Source organism: Pongo abelii, chromosome 10 (genome assembly GCF_028885655.2).
Source record: "Pongo abelii isolate AG06213 chromosome 10, NHGRI_mPonAbe1-v2.0_pri, whole genome shotgun sequence".
Lineage (NCBI taxonomy): Eukaryota > Metazoa > Chordata > Mammalia > Primates > Hominidae > Pongo > Pongo abelii.
Window position 1 is genome coordinate 74,989,701 of NC_071995.2, and position 21,511 is coordinate 75,011,211.

The window sequence follows — 21,511 nt, forward strand, 5'->3', positions numbered from 1 at the left end:
TAACATTTTATATGCTACCTCAGCTGCATTCCATACAGAAGATTAAGCTTTTAGTTGAGTTGCTCAAGTCACTGTATCATTACCAAATTTTTATCTGTTTGCAGTATCATTTATTGAGAGACCTATGGTAAAATCTTCTACTGTGCTGCTATATTTAGGAGTTTCTCTTTGTGGTTCAGTCAGTTTTTTGCTTTACATATTTTGGAGTTTCATTATTAAGTATGTATAAGTTTAGAATTCTTTCTAATGAATTGAACCTTTTATCAATATGTAGTGACCCATGGTAAAAAGCATTAGCAATGACTATTTATTTTAATTAGTATTGCTTTAAATAATTTATGGCCTTGAATTTTAGACATGTCACTTGCAAATAGCATATAGCATATAGGAATAAGCAAATCTTGAAGAGTGGACACTACATTTCTGAACCAGTTTACCTTTAGATTTTGTTTATTTATCATCTCTGGTCTCCATAGGGTTTTCTTACTTGCAGCTCAGCAACACATTTAAAATGATTTAGGTTTTTTTTGTTTTTTTGATACAGCATTTCACTCTGTTGCCCAGGATGGAGTGCAGTGGCGTGATCTTGATTCAGGGCAACCTCTGCCTCCCAGGTTCAGGTGGCTCTTGTGCCTCAGACTCCCAAGTAGCTAGAATTACAGGCATGCGCCACCACACCTGGCTAATTTTTGTATTTTTAGTGGAGACAGGGTCTACAAAAACTAAAAAAATTAGCCGGGTGTGGTGGTGCGTGCCTATAGTCCCAGCTACTCAGGAGGTTGAGGCAGTAGAACCCTTTGAGTCTAGGAGTTCGAGACTGCAGTAAGATATGATTATGCCACTGCACTCTGGCCTGGGCAACAGAGTGAGACCTTGTCTCTATTAAAAAACTCTTTACTCAAGAACACATTTGTTACCATTGAGATTAAAAAACAACCAGTATGTTTCAGAGGATGTTAATCATTGTCCCTCAGATTTTCTTAATATACAGTGTGTCTTTTCAGGATGCAGTATTTAAAATGGAGGTTATATTTGTATACTATATGTAATTTATAAAAATGAAGGTTTTCTTTTATCTGAAATTTTCTGTTAGGATCTCTGAATTCTGTTTGATGTATTTATTACTTCTGGGATAAAACTATCCATGTGTTGAATTATCTTTGTCATCTGTGTTCATACTTTTGTCTCTACTCTTTATTATTATCATTATTATTATTTTTTGAGATGGAGGTCTCACTATGTTGGCCAGGCTGGTCTTGAACTGTTGGGCTTAAGTGATCTTCTTGCTTTAGCCTCCTGAAGAGCTGGAATTATAGGTGCATGCCACCACGTCCAGTTTTTGTCTCTAATTATTGTTTTGAGTTTTCTTTTTTCCCCTCATTTACTAATTGTGAGTCTTTTTATGCTCCTTGTGTTCATCTTTATAAATTTTTAGTTCATATATTGTATAATGGTTTTTGTTTGATCTCAGTCTGTCTTTTTTCTAGAATCACCCTTTTCATCTGGTTCTAATTGTTTTATGATCTTATGTTTAAGATTTTATAGGATTTATATTTTAATTTAATTATGAAGCATCTTTGGTTAATTTGCCTTTGTCCTTAATTTGTCTTTGTCCAAATTTGCGGCTGCTTTCCATACTGGGTTATTTGCTTTGTGAATGCTGTGCACATTTTTTCTGGTTTATTATTTTTGTTTTGTTTTTAAGTACACTAGCATAGTTGTTATGCCATTTCTTTTCATCTTTCATCTTGCTCGTGATTGACCTGGGCAAATATATTCAGACTTTTATGTTTTCTCGGATATATTTTAGAATAATCTTTGAAGTTTTTCCTGTCCTGTTTGGTACAAGGATATTGAAGGTGTATGACTGCCTTCAGTGTTACAGTTTGGCTAAATTTCTATTCATTTTTATGTAGCCTAAGAAAAAGAGAGCTCAGTTGTAAATTCTTGCTCAGAAACTTGTATTTAGCTGTCTTAAGATCTTGCTGAAAGTTTTTCCTGAGGTTTTATTCTACGCGGCCTTAGAGAGAGAATGATGTCGGAATTATCCCCCACCAGCCATCCCCTCAATTTTGTTAAGTCACCTTATTAATGACAAGCCTTGGTATTTCTTGATACTTAGTGGAAGCCATGCAGTGGTATTCAGGGACTTATGTTCCTGAAGTGGTTTTCTTGAATTGTTCAAATTATCTACTCACCATTTCAATTATTTTTCTCCAATTGAGTGGGGCTGAGGAGTGGAATATGTATTAGTCAGTTCAAGCTGCCATAATGATATACCAGAGACTGGGTGGTTTAACAACAGAAATTTGTTTTCTCACAGTTCTGGAGGCTGGTAGTTTGAGATCAGGGTGCCAGCATGTTTGAGTTCTGCTGAGGGCGGTCTTTGTAGCTTGCAGATGATGACTTTCTTGCTGTGTTCTCACATGGTGAGGAGAAAGGGTAAGAAATCTCTCATTCTACTTTATATAAGGAAGGCCACAATCCTATTGGATTAGGCTCCCACCCTTATGACTTAATTTAAGCTTAATTGCTTCCTAAAGACCACATCTCCAGATGCAGTCAGATTGCAGGTGTTAGGGATTCAACATATGCATTGTGAGGAAACACAATTTAGTCCATAGCAAAGGGCCAGGGTGAAATGGGTGAGAATTCTCATCTGCAGTTTTTCATACTGCTAGTACAGGTGGAGCAGGATTAGGAGCTGCCTCAGGCAGCCTGCCTCGCTAGAATCATCATCTTTTTGTGGCCTTCAGTTTTGAACTTTATGATACAATGTGGTCTGTCTCCTTTCCGAAGTTGTTGCCAGTATTTTGAGAGGCACTTGGTTTGTTTGATTTACTGTTTTTAATTCATTTTGCTGAGTATTATGGTAAATAAATTTAGTGTATGAATTTCTATTTTTGAAAGAAAGCCTAGTTAGATAAATTTGTTTAAAAATAAAATGAGAGCTGCATTTCATAGCAGACATCAAGAAAACATCCAACTAGGTTAAAGAATTAAATGTAAAAAATGATTCTATAAACATTTAAGTGAAAACATTGATGGTAAATACTTGTTTTATCTTCAATTGGAGGGCTGTTTAAACATAAAAGCAAAAATGTAAAAACAATAAAATAGCAGGTATTTGCCTCTTAAATTGGCAGCATTTTTTCATTACTGCTAATGCAAATGTACTGATCAGTCGTGTTGTTAGTGGGGTTATAAATTGGTATATCTTGCTGGAAAATAGTATAAAAGTGTCTATATATTTATATCTCAAGCCTTAAAAATGTTCATACCTAAATATATTGTTTCCATAATATTTATTGGCATAGGAAATTGTGTTGAGCACTTTGGCGAGGCCGAATAGCATAGGTCATATGAGTCTGAGTTTTAATACTTGCTCTACCTCTAACTCACTCTGTGATCTTGGACAGTGTAGCTTCTGCTTCAGTCGTGTCATCTGTAAAGTGGGGATAATAGCAGGATTTATCATAGGGTTCTTGTGCTGCTTAAATGGCACATAGTTGGTGATTAATATATTATTTTGTTAATAATTAGATACATTATGATACCAGTCATAATTAAAAATGCAGAATACCAAAATTAAAAGAAGTTTAATTCTGGGTTGTAGAGTTCTTGTTTCTGTCTTTATGCTTTTTTTAGTGCTTTCTCATTTTCTCTAATAATAAAATTAATACTGAAAACAGCCATATATTCATAGAGTGTGCCTATTTCTGTTAATTTTTTTTTTTTTTTCTGAGACTGAGTCTCACTCTGTTGCCCAGGCTGGAGTGCAGTGGCGTGATCTTGGCTCACTGCAACCTCCGCCTCGCAGGTTCAAGCAATTCTCCTGCCTCAGCCCCCTCAGTAGCTGGGATTACAGGTGCGTACCACCATGCCTGGCTAATTTTTGTATTTTTAGTAAAGACGGGGTTTTGCCATGTTGGACAGGCTGCTCTCGAATTCCTGACCTCAGGTGATCCACCTGCCTCGGCCTCCCAAAGTGCTGGGATTACAGGTGTAAGCCACCGCGTCCAGCCTATTTCAGTTAAATTTTTAAAATTAGTTTGTCTAATCTATTGCTAAAGCTAAATTCAATCTACCATTTGAAGATACCTAATTTCTTTATCATTAAAGAGCAAGGAAAGACATTTTTAAAGTTCATTCAGTATTTAATTCCTTAATATACCTTTCAAATATGTAGTCATATATTGAGCTGACCCCCTGCAAATTTAATCCAGGTCCTTAGAGTTTGACTTATTTATTTACATGTTACGTTGGCACCTTTTCAAAACTTGTGATAAATAAAAGTGCTGCCCCTGAGTAATGTCAAGCCTCAGCGTTCTACACACTTTATTCTCCAGAATAAACAGCTGAAAGTTTGACTTCTTATTTACTCTCTGCTGGCTATACCAGTATATTTTGTGGAATAAGATTGGAAAAAGTTGGGGGAAAAGAGGATTGGAGAAAAAAGGAAAAGATAAGTCACTTTTGAATATGCCAAGTGATAATAACTAATCTTTTCTTCCGTCTTTTGTTTCTCCTGTATGTCAAGTGGCTATTTTGAGTGTTCTGGTATTTTCCAAACAAATATAGAATGATTTCATTCAAGAAGCTGTTCTTTTTCTGTCTGTGCTTCATGAGAAATGTAAACAGTGGGTACACATCATAATGTCAAAAAATCTTATGAAATTCTTGTATGATACTTGTATCTACATAAAATCTTACAAATGGTATTTGAGTATACCTGGTATTTTGTGTCTCAGAAATGTATTGCTCTAGCGACATTGCTTTATTTTTTATAGTATTATTTAAATTGTTTTTTGATAATTTACTTATGTTTATAAATGCCTAGTATATTTCCTATGTTTTTATGAGATAGAAAAAATGTGAACATATAAACTATTTGTTTTAAGCAAGCTTATATTTTTTCTGAAATCAATTTCAGTGTGTTCAAAAAAAGGCAAAAGTGAGAATTTTTCTTTTTTGACTTTCCTATAGTTAAAAGCAATCTTTTAAATATACGAGTATGATACCTGTAATATTTGGTAGATGCATAAAGATTGCAGTGCATATACATAAAGTATATGTTAATAACTTTGAACATGAGAAATCTTTTCATTTTTGTCAAAAAGTCATTTAAAAATTTTCATTGACTTTTTAATATATTCACTAACTTTGAAAGTGTCAGATAAGTCTGCATGATTTAAAATTTATAAAGAAGTCACATTATTTTTACATGTAGTTATAAACATAATGCAGAACAGTTTGTATTTTTTTGACTGGTAGGTGTTTTGTAAAATTTTATAGATTATAAGTTTATATATAATAGTAATTAATTTATCATTGCTTCTTTAGATTCCTTAACCTTAGGCACATCTCAACTTTTTATTTATCCATCTTCCATTCCTTGCCAATAGTGTTGCACTTTTCTACAATTTTGGAAAATCTTGGAAATCAGATCCAGGGATTATTAAAGCAACAGAAGAGCAAAAGAAAAAGGTAGCAAAATACCAACTAAGTCACTTGTGTTTAACTGCCAGATTATCAGTATTTATAGCAGACATTAGAGGACAGAGGAAGTAACTATCTTTTAGAATGTAAAGAAGTTTTAAGCTAAATTGAGATTATGTATCTTTTATTTGGTGCTCATCCTTGGTGCTCTTGTGATGCCTGTCCATAACACTTCCATGACATTTTATAATTTCATGTTTCTCTCCCTTACAAGACTGCTGTGATTGCTTTGAGGGGTGAATACGGTGTCTTAAACATCTCTGTAAATCTCCAGGAAATAATTTGCATTCAGTAGATGTTTGCTAAATGACTATGTAAACTAGGTTGATAAATTGGTTGATAGTGCAGGTACACCATCCCAGTAGCTAAAGTATTTGTATATACCATCCAGGGCATCCCTTTCTTATAATGCATGTAATTAGGAAACCAATTTTATAATCTAACAATGTGTGTATTTAGAGAACTGGACTTAGAAGTATTTTAGATTATTTTAAGAGCTGTTTTATTTAGTATCTAAAAACAAGACAAATTTTGATGAGTTATTCCAGTCCACAATTGACTAGGACAATGGCAGATTCTTATGATCTAATCCCCTTTTTTCTGGGCAGCATAGAGATTGCTACCCTGTATTCTTATTGCAATGAAATAGCAGTAAATAAACAAAAGATGTTATTTCTCTTTTTGAACTCAAAACATCAGTAAATTAAAGATGAAAATCATGTTTATTGATTCATAGTGGTGGCAAAAGAGTTGGTGAGCATTGTTCAGTTTTGAATTAAATATTATTTTTTTAATTCACAGACAATAGTTGAACTTGCAGAGACAGGAAGTCTGGACCTCAGTATATTCTGCAGTACCTGTTTGGTAGTATTTTCTTCTTTGTTCTTCCCTCCCTTCTCTTCCTCCTGACAGTGGCATAGCATAGCGGGTATGGGGTGTGGGGAAAAGGAATAATTTGTTTCAATGAACACATTCCCTGCCTCTTGGTATAAGGGGAAAGATGGTTAAAGGATGTCTGCTTCCCAAGGCGCTTATTCCTCGTTGGTAGGCCTTGACTATACTTTTGATTCAGAGGTGCCATTTATTTGTATTCATTCTCTTTCTCTTTTCTCGCTTAAAATGTTAATAAATTAAAAACTAAGTAATAAAGTATTTCAGATCAAAGATTTATAATGATTCCCTAATAGATTGTTTTCTTTACTACATTTTAAGAAAATTTATACTTGTATTTAAAAGCCACATGGGAAAATCCATTAGATAACTGTTAAGACAACATGACCTCTAAACAAGTTCAATTTGAGTAGGTGTTTTTTTTTGTTTTGTTTTGTATCAGAATGTTTGTGTAACTTTGAACACTGTTTTATCATAGATTTTTAAAGTGGTCATCCTCACCGAGGTCATAGGTAAAGATATATATGAAATTACTAGTATTTATTAATAGAGTCAGGTATAGCACTATTGAGATTGTTTATTATTATAGACATTAATTTTATGTAGGATAATACTCTTATGTTTAAATTATTTTTTGCTTAGTTTTTATAATTAGTATTTGTGAAAAATATATATACTGCCACAGTGCTTAAATTATGTTTTTCTACATGGAAATTGAAATATTCCAAAGTCATACCTAAAACTAAATGCTCTTTTATACTTTTACACTGCAAGTGAGCTCATGTCTTAACATCTGATTAATAATAAAGTCATTGACTTCATTTAGGATTATGGAGTGAATTTTTGAAACAGTTCTAATTCTGCAAATTCTTTATTACACTTAATATTCTTTGACCAGTTATGATTTTGAATATTCAAAATATATACAGCTTCATGTTTGGTAGCAACTTTAGGATACCGACCAGATTCTTTTTATATTCCGGCATTCTGAAAACAGTTTTTGTTTCTGTGCTTTACAATGGGTAATTTACAAAATTGATTTTCTTTTTCTTAATATTTAGAATGTTTTAATACACTGCTGTTCTGTGGAAATACACTGTTCCACAAAGTATGCAGTGCTTATGTACTTGCCATATGGCAAACAAATTATATAGTCATTCAATACAGATAGCAGTTTCATTGTCAAATACATATTTGATGGCAAGAATAAGACTAATTTTGTCATCATAGCATAAATGTTTTATTATATATTATTTATAAGCCACATACTTCTTGTTGTAAAGAAGATTTCCTATTATAAAATCTTGCAGATCAGCAGAGGTAGTTGTCATTATATGGGTATGCTTCACTTTGGTAAGTAGACAAGTCCCTAAGGCTTGTAGATCAGAGCTTTCTTAAAAATGAATTACTTTGTTGATTGCACCCCTGCACTCCAGCCTGGGCCACAGAGTGAAACCCTGTGTCAAAAAAAGAAAAAAGAAATAAAAAAGGATTACTTTGTAAGTGATCCAAGGAACCTTGAGACCAAGTCACGCCTTAACCAGTTAGTCTGTTTTTCAGATTTTTGACTATTGTTGCAGCTGAGGGTTGGAAGTGGGGATAGAAGTTGTTTGAATATCCTGCTGCCTTCTCCTAAGTAGATTTAGTCTCACAACTGTGGTGAAGAATAACTTACCCTTTTCTTTATTCCACAGATAATTTTGGTAGATGTAAGAACTGTGTATTCACTGTGCCTTTTCCTTGGTACCTCAAAATAGTGTGTAACCTTATGCAAACTAATGGAGAAATGGCAGTGCTTTTGTTGAAACACTGAAGTATATTTATAAGTTTTTTTCAGGCAAGAGTTACAACTGCAGCTCTTTTATCATATATCTAGCATTAGGACTGCCAGCCCTTTGAAGATCACCAATGAGTTCTTGTATTCACTTGGCTGATTTAGAGTAATGTAGGTTTTAAAAACCATTTCAAAATGCTTGAAAAACAGACATCATAAGCATGAATTCTTTATTGCCTGTCAATGGCTGAGTAATGAATTATATGGGTTTTTTTTTTTTCAAGAAATAGAGACTTCTTAAGCATGTTCTGCATTCTTAGATATGGTCATTTCAGCAGGAGAAATGCTGTACCTGAATCTGAGATCTCAGAAGGCACTTTACTGAAGAGAAATAGATGTGTGCATATTGGTTTTTGCTGGATTTGTTAATTTGGGGAAGACAAATATTTTATTGATGATTTTGAATTTTAAGAGCTTTTTAAATTCACTTTTAGCCTGACCTTCCTAGTAAGGAATAATTTTATTTTATTGAAAAACACCAATATCATGACCATTAATCATAATGGAACATCATTTAGAAGACTGGAGATTGATATGTTTTTATTACTCAGAAATTTGAGGGATGTGAATTAAACATAGCATCATTCATCAAATCAAATTGGTAATTCTTAGCTTTTGTAAATTGATGGTTCAGTTCCATTCTTAAGAGCATATTTTCTAGAGTAGCCTCATTCTTTTATTCTTTGTTTTTGCAGTTGAAATTTTATTAAACAATAGTGATTTTTGGTTTCATTCATTTGGAAACCTTGATATAATCTTGTTTGAAAAATATAGGTTTTTTTTTTATAATTATATTTTGAGAAAATAAATATTCAGCTTTTCTCTCTTAGTACAATGCCTTTCATAATCCTTTAACATGCCTATTAACAGATACGAAAACCGGTGAGGTCCAAACATTGTGGTGTGTGCAACCGCTGTATAGCAAAATTTGATCATCATTGCCCATGGGTGGGTAACTGTGTAGGTAAGTTATATTAGTAATTTCTTCTGTATCATTCATTTAAGTTACTTTAGGTAATGAATAAAGTATAATATTAAAGTAGGCAGTAGAAAGTTTATTACTCCACGCTTCATTTTCCCAGTTATCTTCTGGTTGACAACACAGCAACTCAGTTGAGACAGGGAGGGAAAAAAATTACAAAATTAGTGGCTGATACCTTTTCTCTGTCAATTCTCTGGTGCCTACTCTTGATAAGGAGGCAAATTTTGTTTTTTCTAGTTAAACTAGAGAGATGAAGGCGGTAATATTTGAAATGATATGTGCAGAGGCAGAGAGGAATGACAGATAAGAACTGTACATACCTCAGTGTTCAAGAATCATATAGTCTAAGGAGAGAAACTACATGGTTTGAGAGATGCCCCTGAGATTTTATGAGGTGACAGGAAACATTACAAAGATTGTGTACCTCTGTTGAAGAGAAACCTTTGGATTGTAAAGTTTATAAAAGTAAAGATAAAATAGGGCTATTTTAAACCTCACTAAGAATAGGATTAGAGGTCAGAATTGTGATTTATTTAGTTCTTTGGGACTTGAACACCATTGTCATCATTGTATCTTTGTGTGTAATTGTAAGCCTATTTAAGATTTTTATTAAAACATTTTTCCTGAAAACCACTTTATAAAATAATGAATGTATGTGTGATTATCATCACAATTGTAGCACACCTTTCATGGCATACCCCTCAAAGGTGCATTACCCGTTGTTTTTTTCTTAGCTGAAAAACCTTGCTTCTGTGTCATTCTTCAGGTGCAGGCAACCATAGATATTTTATGGGCTACCTATTCTTCTTGCTTTTTATGATCTGCTGGATGATTTATGGTTGTATATCTTGTGAGTACAATTAGTTTTTGGTCTTTTTAAAACAAATTTCTGCATACTTAGATTATACTTACCATACTAACAAATTACTATAATGACAAAAGTCGTTTAACTAAAATTATGGTTTGGACACCTTATGAAGCACAAAAGGGAAAAAAGATATAGCTCTATCAATTATGTCCAGTATACAGTGTAAGCAAACAGTTAGCAGTTAACCACCTTTTAATACTTGTGTCCTCTGAAAAACATGTTGGTTTAATAGGCTTTGAGAAGCTTCTGGGTAAAATACATCAACATTTTCCACATCATGTGCTTGCTTTACTATAGTAGCTTATAGATTAAGTGATTGTCCTAGTTCTGTTTCTTACCAAGCAGTTGGGAAAATATACTTAAAATTAAATTTGCAGAGAATTTGAAATATTTTGAAAAGTAAGGTATAATTATTGCCTATTAGAGAATATTAGTAAATATCAGAAGTTACCTTTTTAAGAATAAGTTGTTATTCCATCATGTGGGTTTTATACCTTAAAGGAAATGATAGATTTTGTTGCATTGAGAATGCAATCTGGAAAGAGTTTAAGTGGATACATCACTTACGATGCCTCAGGGCTTGGTGGTGCTTAGCATGAAGATGTATTAGATCCTGGTTTAAATACAAGTCTTGGAAGGATGATTTTCTAGTCTTCCTGCCCCACAGATATTAAAAATAATCAGTGTTATTGCCCTAATGAACCAAAGGAGGTTACCACCTCAGTTAAAGATTTATAGGAAGATTTGGTCAAAGAACTTGACCTAATTTCTGGCCCAGCACACCTGAGGAGAACACTTTCTTGCCAACAACAGCAGTACTTTATAGCAACTCTCCTACAGCAGGAGATTTTGTATTAGGAAAGGCCTACCTTGGCTGGGCGTGGTGGCTCATTGCCTATAATCCCAAAACTTTGGGAGGCAGAGGCGGGTGGGCCAGTTGAGGCCAGGAGTTTGAGCCCAGCCTGGGCAATGTAGGGAGAGAGACCCCATCTCTACAAAAAATAGAAAAATGAGCCCGGTGTGGTAGCGCATGCCTGTAGTTCCAGCTACTCAGGTGGCTGAGGTGGGAGGATTGCTTGGGTCCAGGAGGTCGAGGTTGCAGTGAGCCTTGATTGAGCCACTGCACTCCAGCCTGGATGACAGAGTGAGACCTTGTCTGAAAAAAAAAAGCCCATGTCACCATCCTATTATGTTATATGCCCTCTTTCAAAAAAATCTCTTTCATATATCCTCTTATCTTTGTGTAAAGAAAATGTTTTTCTAAGTATTGTGTGATGCAATACCAATCAAATAAAATAGTTTATTCTGAAGATAGTGATTTTTTTTTTAAGATTGGCTGCTGCTTTTCCATTTCTGTCTATGTTTTTTCGCTGAGATATAATAGGGTTATTTAAGAGTGTAAAGACATTTGCTATTGAATGTCATCAGTTAAATCTAGACCGTTTGACTATGTTTTCTAGCCAGCACAAATGCCTATGTGAGGTGCTTGGATGATTATTGAGTAAATACGAGTACTTCTGTTCTGACTTTAGACTGGGGACTCCACTGTGAGACCACTTACACCAAGGATGGATTTTGGACATATATTACTCAGATTGCCACGTGTTCACCTTGGATGTTTTGGATGTTCCTGAACAGTGTTTTTCACTTCATGTGGGTGGCTGTATTACTCATGTGTCAGATGTACCAGGTATGTGCAAAGGCATTCTTTTTAGTGCACTAAGTGAAAACTCTTCCATCCTTGCATAAAAGATAATATATTCTCTTCCTAACCACTCCTGCTCTTCAAATATTCATTTTATTTTTCAATGTAGTTTTCCTTTCTACCTCACTCTTTTGCCCCTTCCTCTTCTCATATTGTAAACTTTTGAATTTTAGTACTTATCTCAACAGAAATTTTAATCTGTTATTCCTGACTTAAATACATCCAGTTGAGTATGTGTGAGCTCAGATTGATGATGACATTAATTTTGTGTTTTTAATGGTATTTTTATTCACAAATACTAATATTTATTCAAAAGCCTTTTTTTAATTTTTAAAAGCTCATTCTCAGAGAGGCTGATAGGGAGGTTGTCTGCATGAATAGCGCCTATCCATGCACAATGTCAAGTAACCTGTCTTTAAATATTTTTCACATTTAACTGGCTACTTTTCACAGTCAAATGATACCACGTAAACTAGTTTTGATGATCTCCTGATGGAAAACCGAAAACAGACTTCATTGTTTTTATCTTTATCCTAGTTTTCTTCAAATTAATTTTTTTTACATTAAGTATTTAGAAAGAATAATGGTTTGCAGCCTGGCACGGTGGCTCACACCTGTAATCCCAGCACTGGGAAGCCGAGGTGGGCAGATCACTTGAGCCCAGGAGTTTGAGATCAGCCTGGGCAACATGGTGAAACCCTATCTCTACAAAAAAAAAAAAAAAAAAAACCCCAACAAAAAAAAGAAAATTAGCCGGGCATGGTGCGTGCGCCTGTAATCCCAGCTGCTGGTGGGGTGGGGGTTTTAGGGTGGGGGGAGGTGGCGGGGGTGGGATCACTTGAGCCCACCCAGGAGGGAGCTGAGAATTCGCCATTGCATTTTAGCCTGGGTAACAGGGCAAGGTCCTGTCTCAAAAAAAAAAAAAAGAATAATGGTTTGCTTTTTCTTTCCTCTTAGATATCATGTTTAGGTATTACTACAAATGAAAGAATGAATGCCAGAAGATACAAGCACTTTAAAGTCACAACAACATCTATTGAAAGCCCATTCAAGTATGTACATATTTATAAATTTAATATTTTCCCTGGTCATAAAAATTTTCTTACTAACCAGACTCTTTTACTTAGTGATATGTAAAATAGCTTTTAAACCTTTTTAAGATTTCTGTAGAAATAGCATCAGTTCACCATAACACCAAAACAGAATTCATCACATTAACTGTATATAATTAAGTTGTGATATCTCCTTATATATTTTTTCTTTAATTTTAAATTTGTATTCAGTCTGGTGCTTAGAAATAGTAGGGTCCTAAGTATATGAAATATTTAAAACTTTGAGTTTTATTGAAGTTATTACCAACTCTTCAGCTTTTGTGGTGCTGTCAATTATGGCATACTTCTGGAAAGCAAGCAGACCTTTAAATAAAAACAGAGTTAGTTGGGTAGTTTTGAGAATTCCCCCATAGGTACAAAAATAAGGCACAAAACTGACTGCTTTTCTTTTCTTTTTTTTTAGACAGAGTCTTGCTCTGTCACCCAGGCTGGAGTGCAGTGGCACGATCTTGGCTCACTGCTACCTCCACCTCCTGGGTTTAAGCACTTCTCTGCCTCAGCCTCCTGAGTAGCTGGGATTACAGGCATGCACCACGCCCAGCTAGTTTTTGTATTTTTAGTAGAGACGGGGTTTCACCATCTTGGCCAGGCTGGTCCTGAACTCCTGACCTCATGATCCACCCGCCTCGGCCTCCCAAAGTGCTAGGATTACCGACGTGAGCCACCGGTGCGCACCTGGCCAAAACTGACTGCTTTTCTAAAGGTCTTACTGGAGTACTAAAATTTCGTGAACTTATCCTTGACGTTTCTTTTTTAAGTTGTTATCCTTAGGTTCACTGCCAGATTCATGCTATTTATAATTATTTTGTCTTTTACTTTTTTTTCTGTTTTAGAGATAGTCTCCTGCCAAAGAGCCACTAATTAAAGGTTTTTATCAAAAATTGCATATGGAGCCAGGCATGTTGGTGCATGTCTGTAGTCTTAGCTACTTGGGAGGCTGAGGTGAGAGGATTGCTTGAGCCCAGAGTTCGAGGCCAGGCCAGGCAACATAGTTAAGACCTCATCTCTAAAAATAAAAATGCATGTAACACAGGAAGTATATGCACATTTGAATAAATTTAAAATATAATTGTGTAAGTCTTTAAATTGGCAAAAGAAAAAATCATTGTTGGCAGAGCAGTGGAGAAACATGAAGGCATATATATTTTATAGAGTTATAAATTGGTTCCTTCTTGCAAGTAACCTGAGTTTTTAAGTTTAGAAAAAAATATATTTAACACGAAAATTATATTGAATTCATATATTAAATCATTTGTACTGACTGACGTGTTTTCTTTTTGGGGTGCCGTTTTTAGCCACGGATGTGTAAGGAATATTATAGACTTCTTTGAATTTCGATGCTGTGGCCTCTTTCGTCCTGTTATCGTGGACTGGACCAGGCAGTATACAATAGAATATGACCAAATATCAGGATCTGGGTACCAGCTGGTGTAGCAACATCTTTATCCTATGAAGCATATTGCTGAGTGGTGCCTGAAAATTGTGTCTGTCCATGTCTCTCTCACACTCGAATCCACATCCTTTGAACAAGAGCATGCTATGTGTAGGGCTAACGGTGAATTTTACAGTCTTTTTTTCAACACTTTTATTAACAAAAGTAAACATGGACAGAACACACTGCCATTTCTGGAAAGAGTAAAGATGATAAAAAATAATGGTTCTTAATGTGGAAATTCACAACATACTCAACTTTTGGGTTTTGTTCTCACAGTATTTTTCACAAAAAAAGGGTAAACTTATTCTGTTGACAGACATGGTGTACTGATCAGAAATGTTCAGTTTTAACTAAAACTAAATTTATGTTATTTGGCTAAATGTTATGATGCAGTCTAGTAGGAGTATTGCATCGAATTCCAGGAGCATTGTTTTAAGTTGATTGACTGGTATTATGTACATTTTAGAATGTACACATAAATACTGTGATGAAAATCATGTGGTTGGGATCTACTGTGATGTTGTCTTCAAAGGCAGGAGAAAATAATGTTCACAATAAAATGTGCTAACAATGTTTTGTTTCTATCAGCTGTTGCAATGCTGATATATTTCTAGTTCAGTGAAATAATCTGTAGTAACCTAACTCTGAGGTTTTACGGTCTGATAATGAAGCACTTGCATGAGTATAGTAAGTCATGTTATTTTGTTCAAATTTAGAAGCCCTACTAATTGCATGACACACCACATAGAATGTATACTAGCAGATACTTTCCAGTGAAGCATAAATTAGAATTTAATTTGATGTTCAAAAACAGTTCCATTTTTAAGGGTTAAGGTGGTATTTTCAAGAAAAGGTAGAACAAATAATGCAAAATTCTCAGTAATAGTGATACATGGATATACTTCTTTTTAAAATTCTCAGCTGCAAAATAATTGTAGACAAAATAATGGCATTTAACTAAAGATGGAGCATGATCTGTGTACACAGCACATGTGAATAAAAGAAAAGCTGACAGTATATTCTGGTTTCAATAAAATGATCTATCAGAAAGTAGAATTTCATCCCCCAGAGTATTTCAGTTTATCCAGTATTGAGTAAGTTCTGAAACAGTTTTAGAAAAGATTTTCTTTTTGTTAAATGTGATGCACTGATCAGTTTTTGTCACAGCATTTTCATACCTTCATGGTGGACTACTAGTCACTGCTTCCATAAATATTGTTTACAGGGTGAGATTTGGTTTATTCATCTTAAGTGCTGTAGCAAACTGTGGTTCGAGCAACCTGTGGGAAATCTGTGAGAGGGAATGGGGTGGGAGATGTGGGGGAATGGTGGTCAGACTGATGACAGATCCTAGACCAATGTAAAGAATGTGTATCTGTATATAAATAATTTATCAAATAGTTTTCTCTTTGTGTCTGTATGTGTTAGTGTTTTTAAAGCTGCTCATTTCATTTTGTCCAACCAAAAAGAAAAGGGAGATAACTAATGAGCTTCTAGTGATGTTCAAAATTGCTGTTAATAGGCATTATACCCTGCAAGTTCACTGCATGTCTGATGCTTGGTAAAACTAGTCTTCCCTGTAAAATGCAGATTACAGGTATTAAAGCAATCTAGTGGTATACCCGCCCCTTGCCTTAGTAAGAGGAGCAGTGAAATGTATATAGTTGACGTTCAGTATTTCCAAGTACCATTTTTATATAGTAGCTTATTTGACCATAAGTCACACATCAAAAAAAGATTACCCTTAGTGTATGTGTTTTAATATTAGAAAATTGGCATATGTACTTTATTTTTGAAAAGGGAAGAGATGGGTGTGGGGTGGTAATAGCATTGTGCCATTTTGTCATAGAATGTAAAAATTGGTTAACTTTACAAATGTCAGCTAGTTTTGACTACTAATTGGGGGAAATTTTAGATAATTTTTAAATTCAAAGTTATTTATAAAATGCTAGAATTTGTTTTAATTTTTTGTATTTTGAGCCACTTCACATGAAGACTCAGTTGCATTTTTATCGAATACATTTTTATCAACAGTTAAAGACCATGGTGGTTTTTTCAGAGTTTGGCTAAGAATGTTGTTACCATCTTCTTTGTTTGTGGTACAATATTTTCAGTGCAAAAGAGATGTCATTCAGTTAAATAGACAAAAAAACCTCTAGATGTGTAATTACATGGAAAATACTAGCAATGTGAATGCTTTTGTAGTAACCATCTTGTAGTACCTGTGAAATCTATAACTCAGAAATGGTCAGATGGTCAGGAGCCAGCTATGCAGCAGTATACCATCTGTTTAATTATTTTGTAGGTCCTGTGTGTGGAACCAACTATAAACCCAGTTCTAAAGTTGTGTATGATGGTGAACCTTTGGGAATAGTTCTTATCAACTTAATTGGATACTTTTAGCAAATAGGAACTTAATTCTCAGCACTGAACATGAATTACTTCTTTGGAGTTTTTTTCATTCATATTTTTGTTGTTTCCAGGAATTTATTTGATATTAATGGGTGTAAAACAGCATCATTGTACTTAAGCTATGGATGTTTTTATTTTATATTTTCTTTATTTATAACTGTGCCAAGTATTATTTTGCTACTTACCGTGTTATTCTGTGGAAAGAAAAACCTGTAAAGTGTTTAATAAATTAGCCCTCCTTACATAAATTAAATGTCAAAATTTTGTAAAATATTAATCAGAATAAATACTGACTCTTAAGTGTGTGCTTATGATTTCACTCAATTTACTTCAGGAAATTGATGAAATGTGATAGTGGTACCTATGATATGAAAAGATTATACATTTATATCCTGGTTAACTAGGAGTCAAGTGGCATAAGACTGTAGGAATTTGGAAACATAAAAGATGGTGTTAGTATTCTAAAAAAAAAAAAAATTCCAATCCTGTGTGTATGCATGTGTGTGTGTAATTTTTTTTTAAATAAAGATAATACATTTTTTAAGAATTTTTGAATTCCATGGAGTTAATTAGGATCCTCAGGGACTGTATGAATCTCCAAGTTTTAAATATGTCTAAAGATACTAAAGAAAAATATTGCAAAATGCACTATATAAAGAAAAATACTTCAGAATGAAACCTACCAAACGTTGATCTCAGTTACTTGAGAAGATATGCGTGGCAGAGAGAACTTCTTTATTTGGGACTTTAAAAGGCAAAAATTATTAAGGAACTGTTTCCTGTTGTTCCAGTGGTTGTTAATGGTTTGAGAACCCAGTGGTATTAAACAGTAATATTTTCAAATTGGACTAATACTCTATCCATAATTTTAGTCTGGAGTTCAAGTAACAATATCTTGAACAACTGTATAAAGTAAAGCCACTAGTTTTCATTCCACCCAAGTATTTTCCTCCTCATTGTCTACTTTTTATCTCTCCTAGTCCTTGATAGATCATACCTGATATGGATGTCTGAGTCTAGGAGTTTTTAGACATAATTGGAAACAAGTGGTATATACCAGGACAGAAAATCTTAACATCTTGTCAGAAAGTAAAGTGCTTGTTATCAGAGTTTTCTATTAAATATATTTATGTGGCTTAAAATAGAAAAAGTAGATTGAGCATTCAGAATATTCTTTGGTCTGTGTCAGCTAAATCAGAAACTCAAGGAAACCAGATATGCCTCTTAGAAAACTCTTGCCTTTGAATTGGATATGAATGTTTTACCCAGGTAAATTTTTGCTAAAACTGTCACTCATTTGCTAGGACTGACAAATATTTTTAATAGATGGCAACGTTTTTAGATTGTTTCCATTCAAAGCATCAGAAAGTCCCATTGTTGCTGCTGCTGCTTGGATCTGTAGGTTTACAGTTTTCATCGAAATTTGGAAGTTTTTCAGTTACTCTTTCTTCAATTATTTTTCCTCCCCTCCTTTCAGGAAACTCCAATTTCACATGTGTTAGGCCACTTGAGATTGTCTTCCAACTCATTGATCGATCCTCCATTAGCTTTTAAGATTCTTTTTCCCAGTGTTTGTTTTAGATAGTTTCTGTCTTTAAGTTGACTATTTTTGTTTTTTGTTTTTTTTTTTTGCAATGTGTAGTCATTATCATTCAGTTTATTTTCATCTCATTTTGTTTTCACCTACAATGTTTGATTTGGACCTTTTAAAATATCTTCAATATCTTAACTTTTTGAAAACATGTAGTTCTAATAACTGTTTTAATGTCCTTACCTGCTAACGTTTACATTTGTCAGTTCTGAGTTAGTTTTGATATTTTTTGCCCTCATTCTTGCGTGCCTGGTAATTTTTTATTGGATGCCAAACACTATGAATTGGGTGCCTGATATTTTTGTTTCTATAAACTCTTGAGCTTTATTCAGGATGCAGTTAAGTTACTTGGAAACTTTGATCCTTTGAGGTCTTGCTTTTAAGATTTGTTAGGCAAGACCAAAGCATTGCTCTTACTGAGGTAAAAGCCTTCTCTATACTCTATCCAAAAACCGCAAGGAGTCATGTTTCCCAGTCTGTCTTGGTGGTGGAACAGGCACTATTCCTATTCCATGTGCGCACCAGACACTGTTTGCTCCACGTCTTTTGGATGGCTCTTTCCTTGGCCTTAGGTAGTCACCTAACAAACATGCATGTTCTATCAGAATTCAGCTGAAGACATGCATGGTGGGGTGGTGTTCTGTATAATCCTGAAGTTTGCTCTCTCTAATCCTCTCCAGTCCTGCAAACTCTAGCCACCTGGATCTCCCTGGACTCTTAGCTCTGTCTTAACTTACGGTGGCTTCTAGCTCTACCTGTGTTCTTCTTCCTTGTACTGCAGCCTAGAAACTCAAAGCAGTAAGCTTTGGTAATTGCTAAGACTGATCTCATTTTTCCCCCCATAAATGGCCTTTGTTGCCTATAATGTGTGGTGTCTTGAACATTTTTTCATGTAATTTGTCTTGTTTACAGTAAGACGATAAATCTGGTCCCTGTTATTACATTTTGGCTATAAGTGGAAGTCTGAATTAAAATTTAAAAAATTTTGTTTTTAATTTCTAATACAAAAATATTGATAGAGACAACTGTCATAAGCAAAAGCTCTTTGGAGTCCTCAATAATTTAAGAATATTAAGGGGTCCTGAGATCAAACTGTTTGGAAACCACAGGTTCAGAACATTTCCCAAGATGTTAATAGTTCCATGGACAACTAATTCAGTGTAAGACTCTCTTCAAATTAAAAGACTTCAACCATAGGCTCTCAAGGCCTTCAGTAGCTAGTGTGTGCAGTGTCAGCCTACAGGTCTGTCTCATTTCTGTAACACTCCCTAAACTTACTTGATCGACAACTTTTTTGGCACTAGAGTTGCCAGCAGTCCTCCTTAAATATACCAAACCAACATAAGGGGGGTAATTTTTTAAATATGTGTTTTGTGACATGCAGCACTTTAATATTGCATTCGGATTACTTTGGGGTTACTGACTTACATCCAAATGACCAAGTGATTCCTCCCAAAACAGTCTGGCCCAAAGCCAAATTCCTTTTTCTACTCCTGGAACGAAACTAATCTCACAGTGTTGGAGTAGCTATTTTGCCATGGCTCTCAATTTAATCAAGAATGATTTAAAATATGAATGGATATCTTGTTTTATTTTACCAGACAGAAATCTCAAATTACCAGTCACCTGGAAACTTCATTTACATTGTTTTTCCTCTTGAATACTAGCAACTCCAGTAGAGTTTGGGAAACATGGTAGGAATGCTAATAAACTACCCCAAAATTTGGTGGTCTAAAACATTTTTGTTCATAGATCTGCAATTTAGTCAGGGCTTAACAGGAATAGCTCACTTTGCTCCACTTGGGATCAGCTGGGATGGCTCAAAGACCAGAGACTAGAATAATCTGAAGGCTGCTTCACTCACATGCCTGATGGTTGATACTGGCTGTTGAATGAGATCTCAGCTGAGGCCTTGGCTGTAATGCCTACATGTGGTTTCCTCATGTAGTCAGGGCTTCCTCAGAACATGGTGGCTGAATTCCAAGAGTAAGCATCCTAAGAGGAAGAGGCGGGCAAAAGCTGTACTGTCTTTTCTAACCTAGCCTTATCCAAAATACTAAGAATGAGTCACTAAGGTGCACCTTTATTCAAAGAGAGGGGAATTAGACTATCATTTGATGGGAAGGTCAAAGAATTTGTGGACATGTTCTACCACATACAGAGTCAGAAGTTATTCCATAACTCCTCTCCTTCAGCCTCTTTTATTGCCAATTAGCTATTTCCTAGACTGCTTAACTACCTCTCCTGCCCCACCATGATGGAACTGGTATGCCTCATAAAACACCTGAAGTTGCTCAAGGCTATGATGTGAAATAAGCACCCAGTACACCCTCCACCAACCTCCTCCCACTTGGTTTCTGCTTATTTTTTTTGATGTCGTACATACCATATCCCCTTTAGCTTTTCAAAATAAGCAATATATTGGCCAGGTGTGGTAGTATATGCCTGTAATCCCAGCACTTTGGGAGGCCGAGGTGGTTGAGTCACTTGAGGCCAAGAGTTCAAGACCAGCCTGGACAACATGGTGAAACCCCATCTCTACTAAAAAAAAAAAAAAATTAGCTGGGTGTAGTGGCATGCCTGTAGTTCCTGCTGCTCAGGAGACTGAAGCACAAGAATCGCTGGAACCCAGGAAGTGGAGGTTGCAGTGAGCTGAGATCGCACCACTGTACTCCAACCTGGGCAAGAGAGCGAGACTCACACAGTATAGTATGTTAAAATAAACCTTGGAAAAGATTAAGATATGTTCGCGGGCTGGTTCAATTTTACTAATACACATTACAGACCTATTATATCCTGCTCCTGGGGGTGAGGGAGTTGGATTGAATCTCTAGTAAAGAACTAAACTTTCTGGGGGAATAATGAAACCATACCTTATGAAGTCTAATGCTCCTCTTCTAAGCCAGCTGAATGTGCCGACAATGCAACATTCTTTGGTACTTACTTATACAGAATCAAAATGTGTGAAACACCCCAGTTTCCAGGACTTAGTAGGTCACCATCTATTAGATCACAGTGGAGAGTCTTTAAAAAGAATCATACTAAGTCTCTGATTCTATAGTTGCCCATAGGTGTTTGTACTGAATTTTAGGTATAATCAAAAGAACTTAAGAGTACAGTGGGGAGGGAAAGGAGGAGATGCTGCACTGCTGAACACCAGCTTTGAGGAGCTGAAATGGCGA

General features: G+C 35.1%; 1 protein-coding gene across 2 annotated transcripts in view; it reads left to right on the top strand.

Moving 5' to 3' along the window:
• Nucleotides 1-17,038, top strand: part of ZDHHC17 (zinc finger DHHC-type palmitoyltransferase 17) — a 90,463-nt gene extending 73,425 nt beyond the window's left edge. For both annotated transcript variants that reach the window (XM_002823539.6, XM_054527410.2), the window contains 7 exons: nucleotides 5,363-5,487; nucleotides 6,301-6,363; nucleotides 9,095-9,188; nucleotides 9,973-10,056; nucleotides 11,607-11,764; nucleotides 12,737-12,831; nucleotides 14,187-17,038. In XM_002823539.6, coding sequence (XP_002823585.3) covers nucleotides 5,363-5,487; nucleotides 6,301-6,363; nucleotides 9,095-9,188; nucleotides 9,973-10,056; nucleotides 11,607-11,764; nucleotides 12,737-12,831; nucleotides 14,187-14,325 — 758 coding nt within the window. In that variant the 3' untranslated portion in view covers nucleotides 14,326-17,038. The remainder of the gene's footprint in view (nucleotides 1-5,362; nucleotides 5,488-6,300; nucleotides 6,364-9,094; nucleotides 9,189-9,972; nucleotides 10,057-11,606; nucleotides 11,765-12,736; nucleotides 12,832-14,186) is intronic.
• Nucleotides 17,039-21,511: the final 4,473 nt, after the last annotated feature.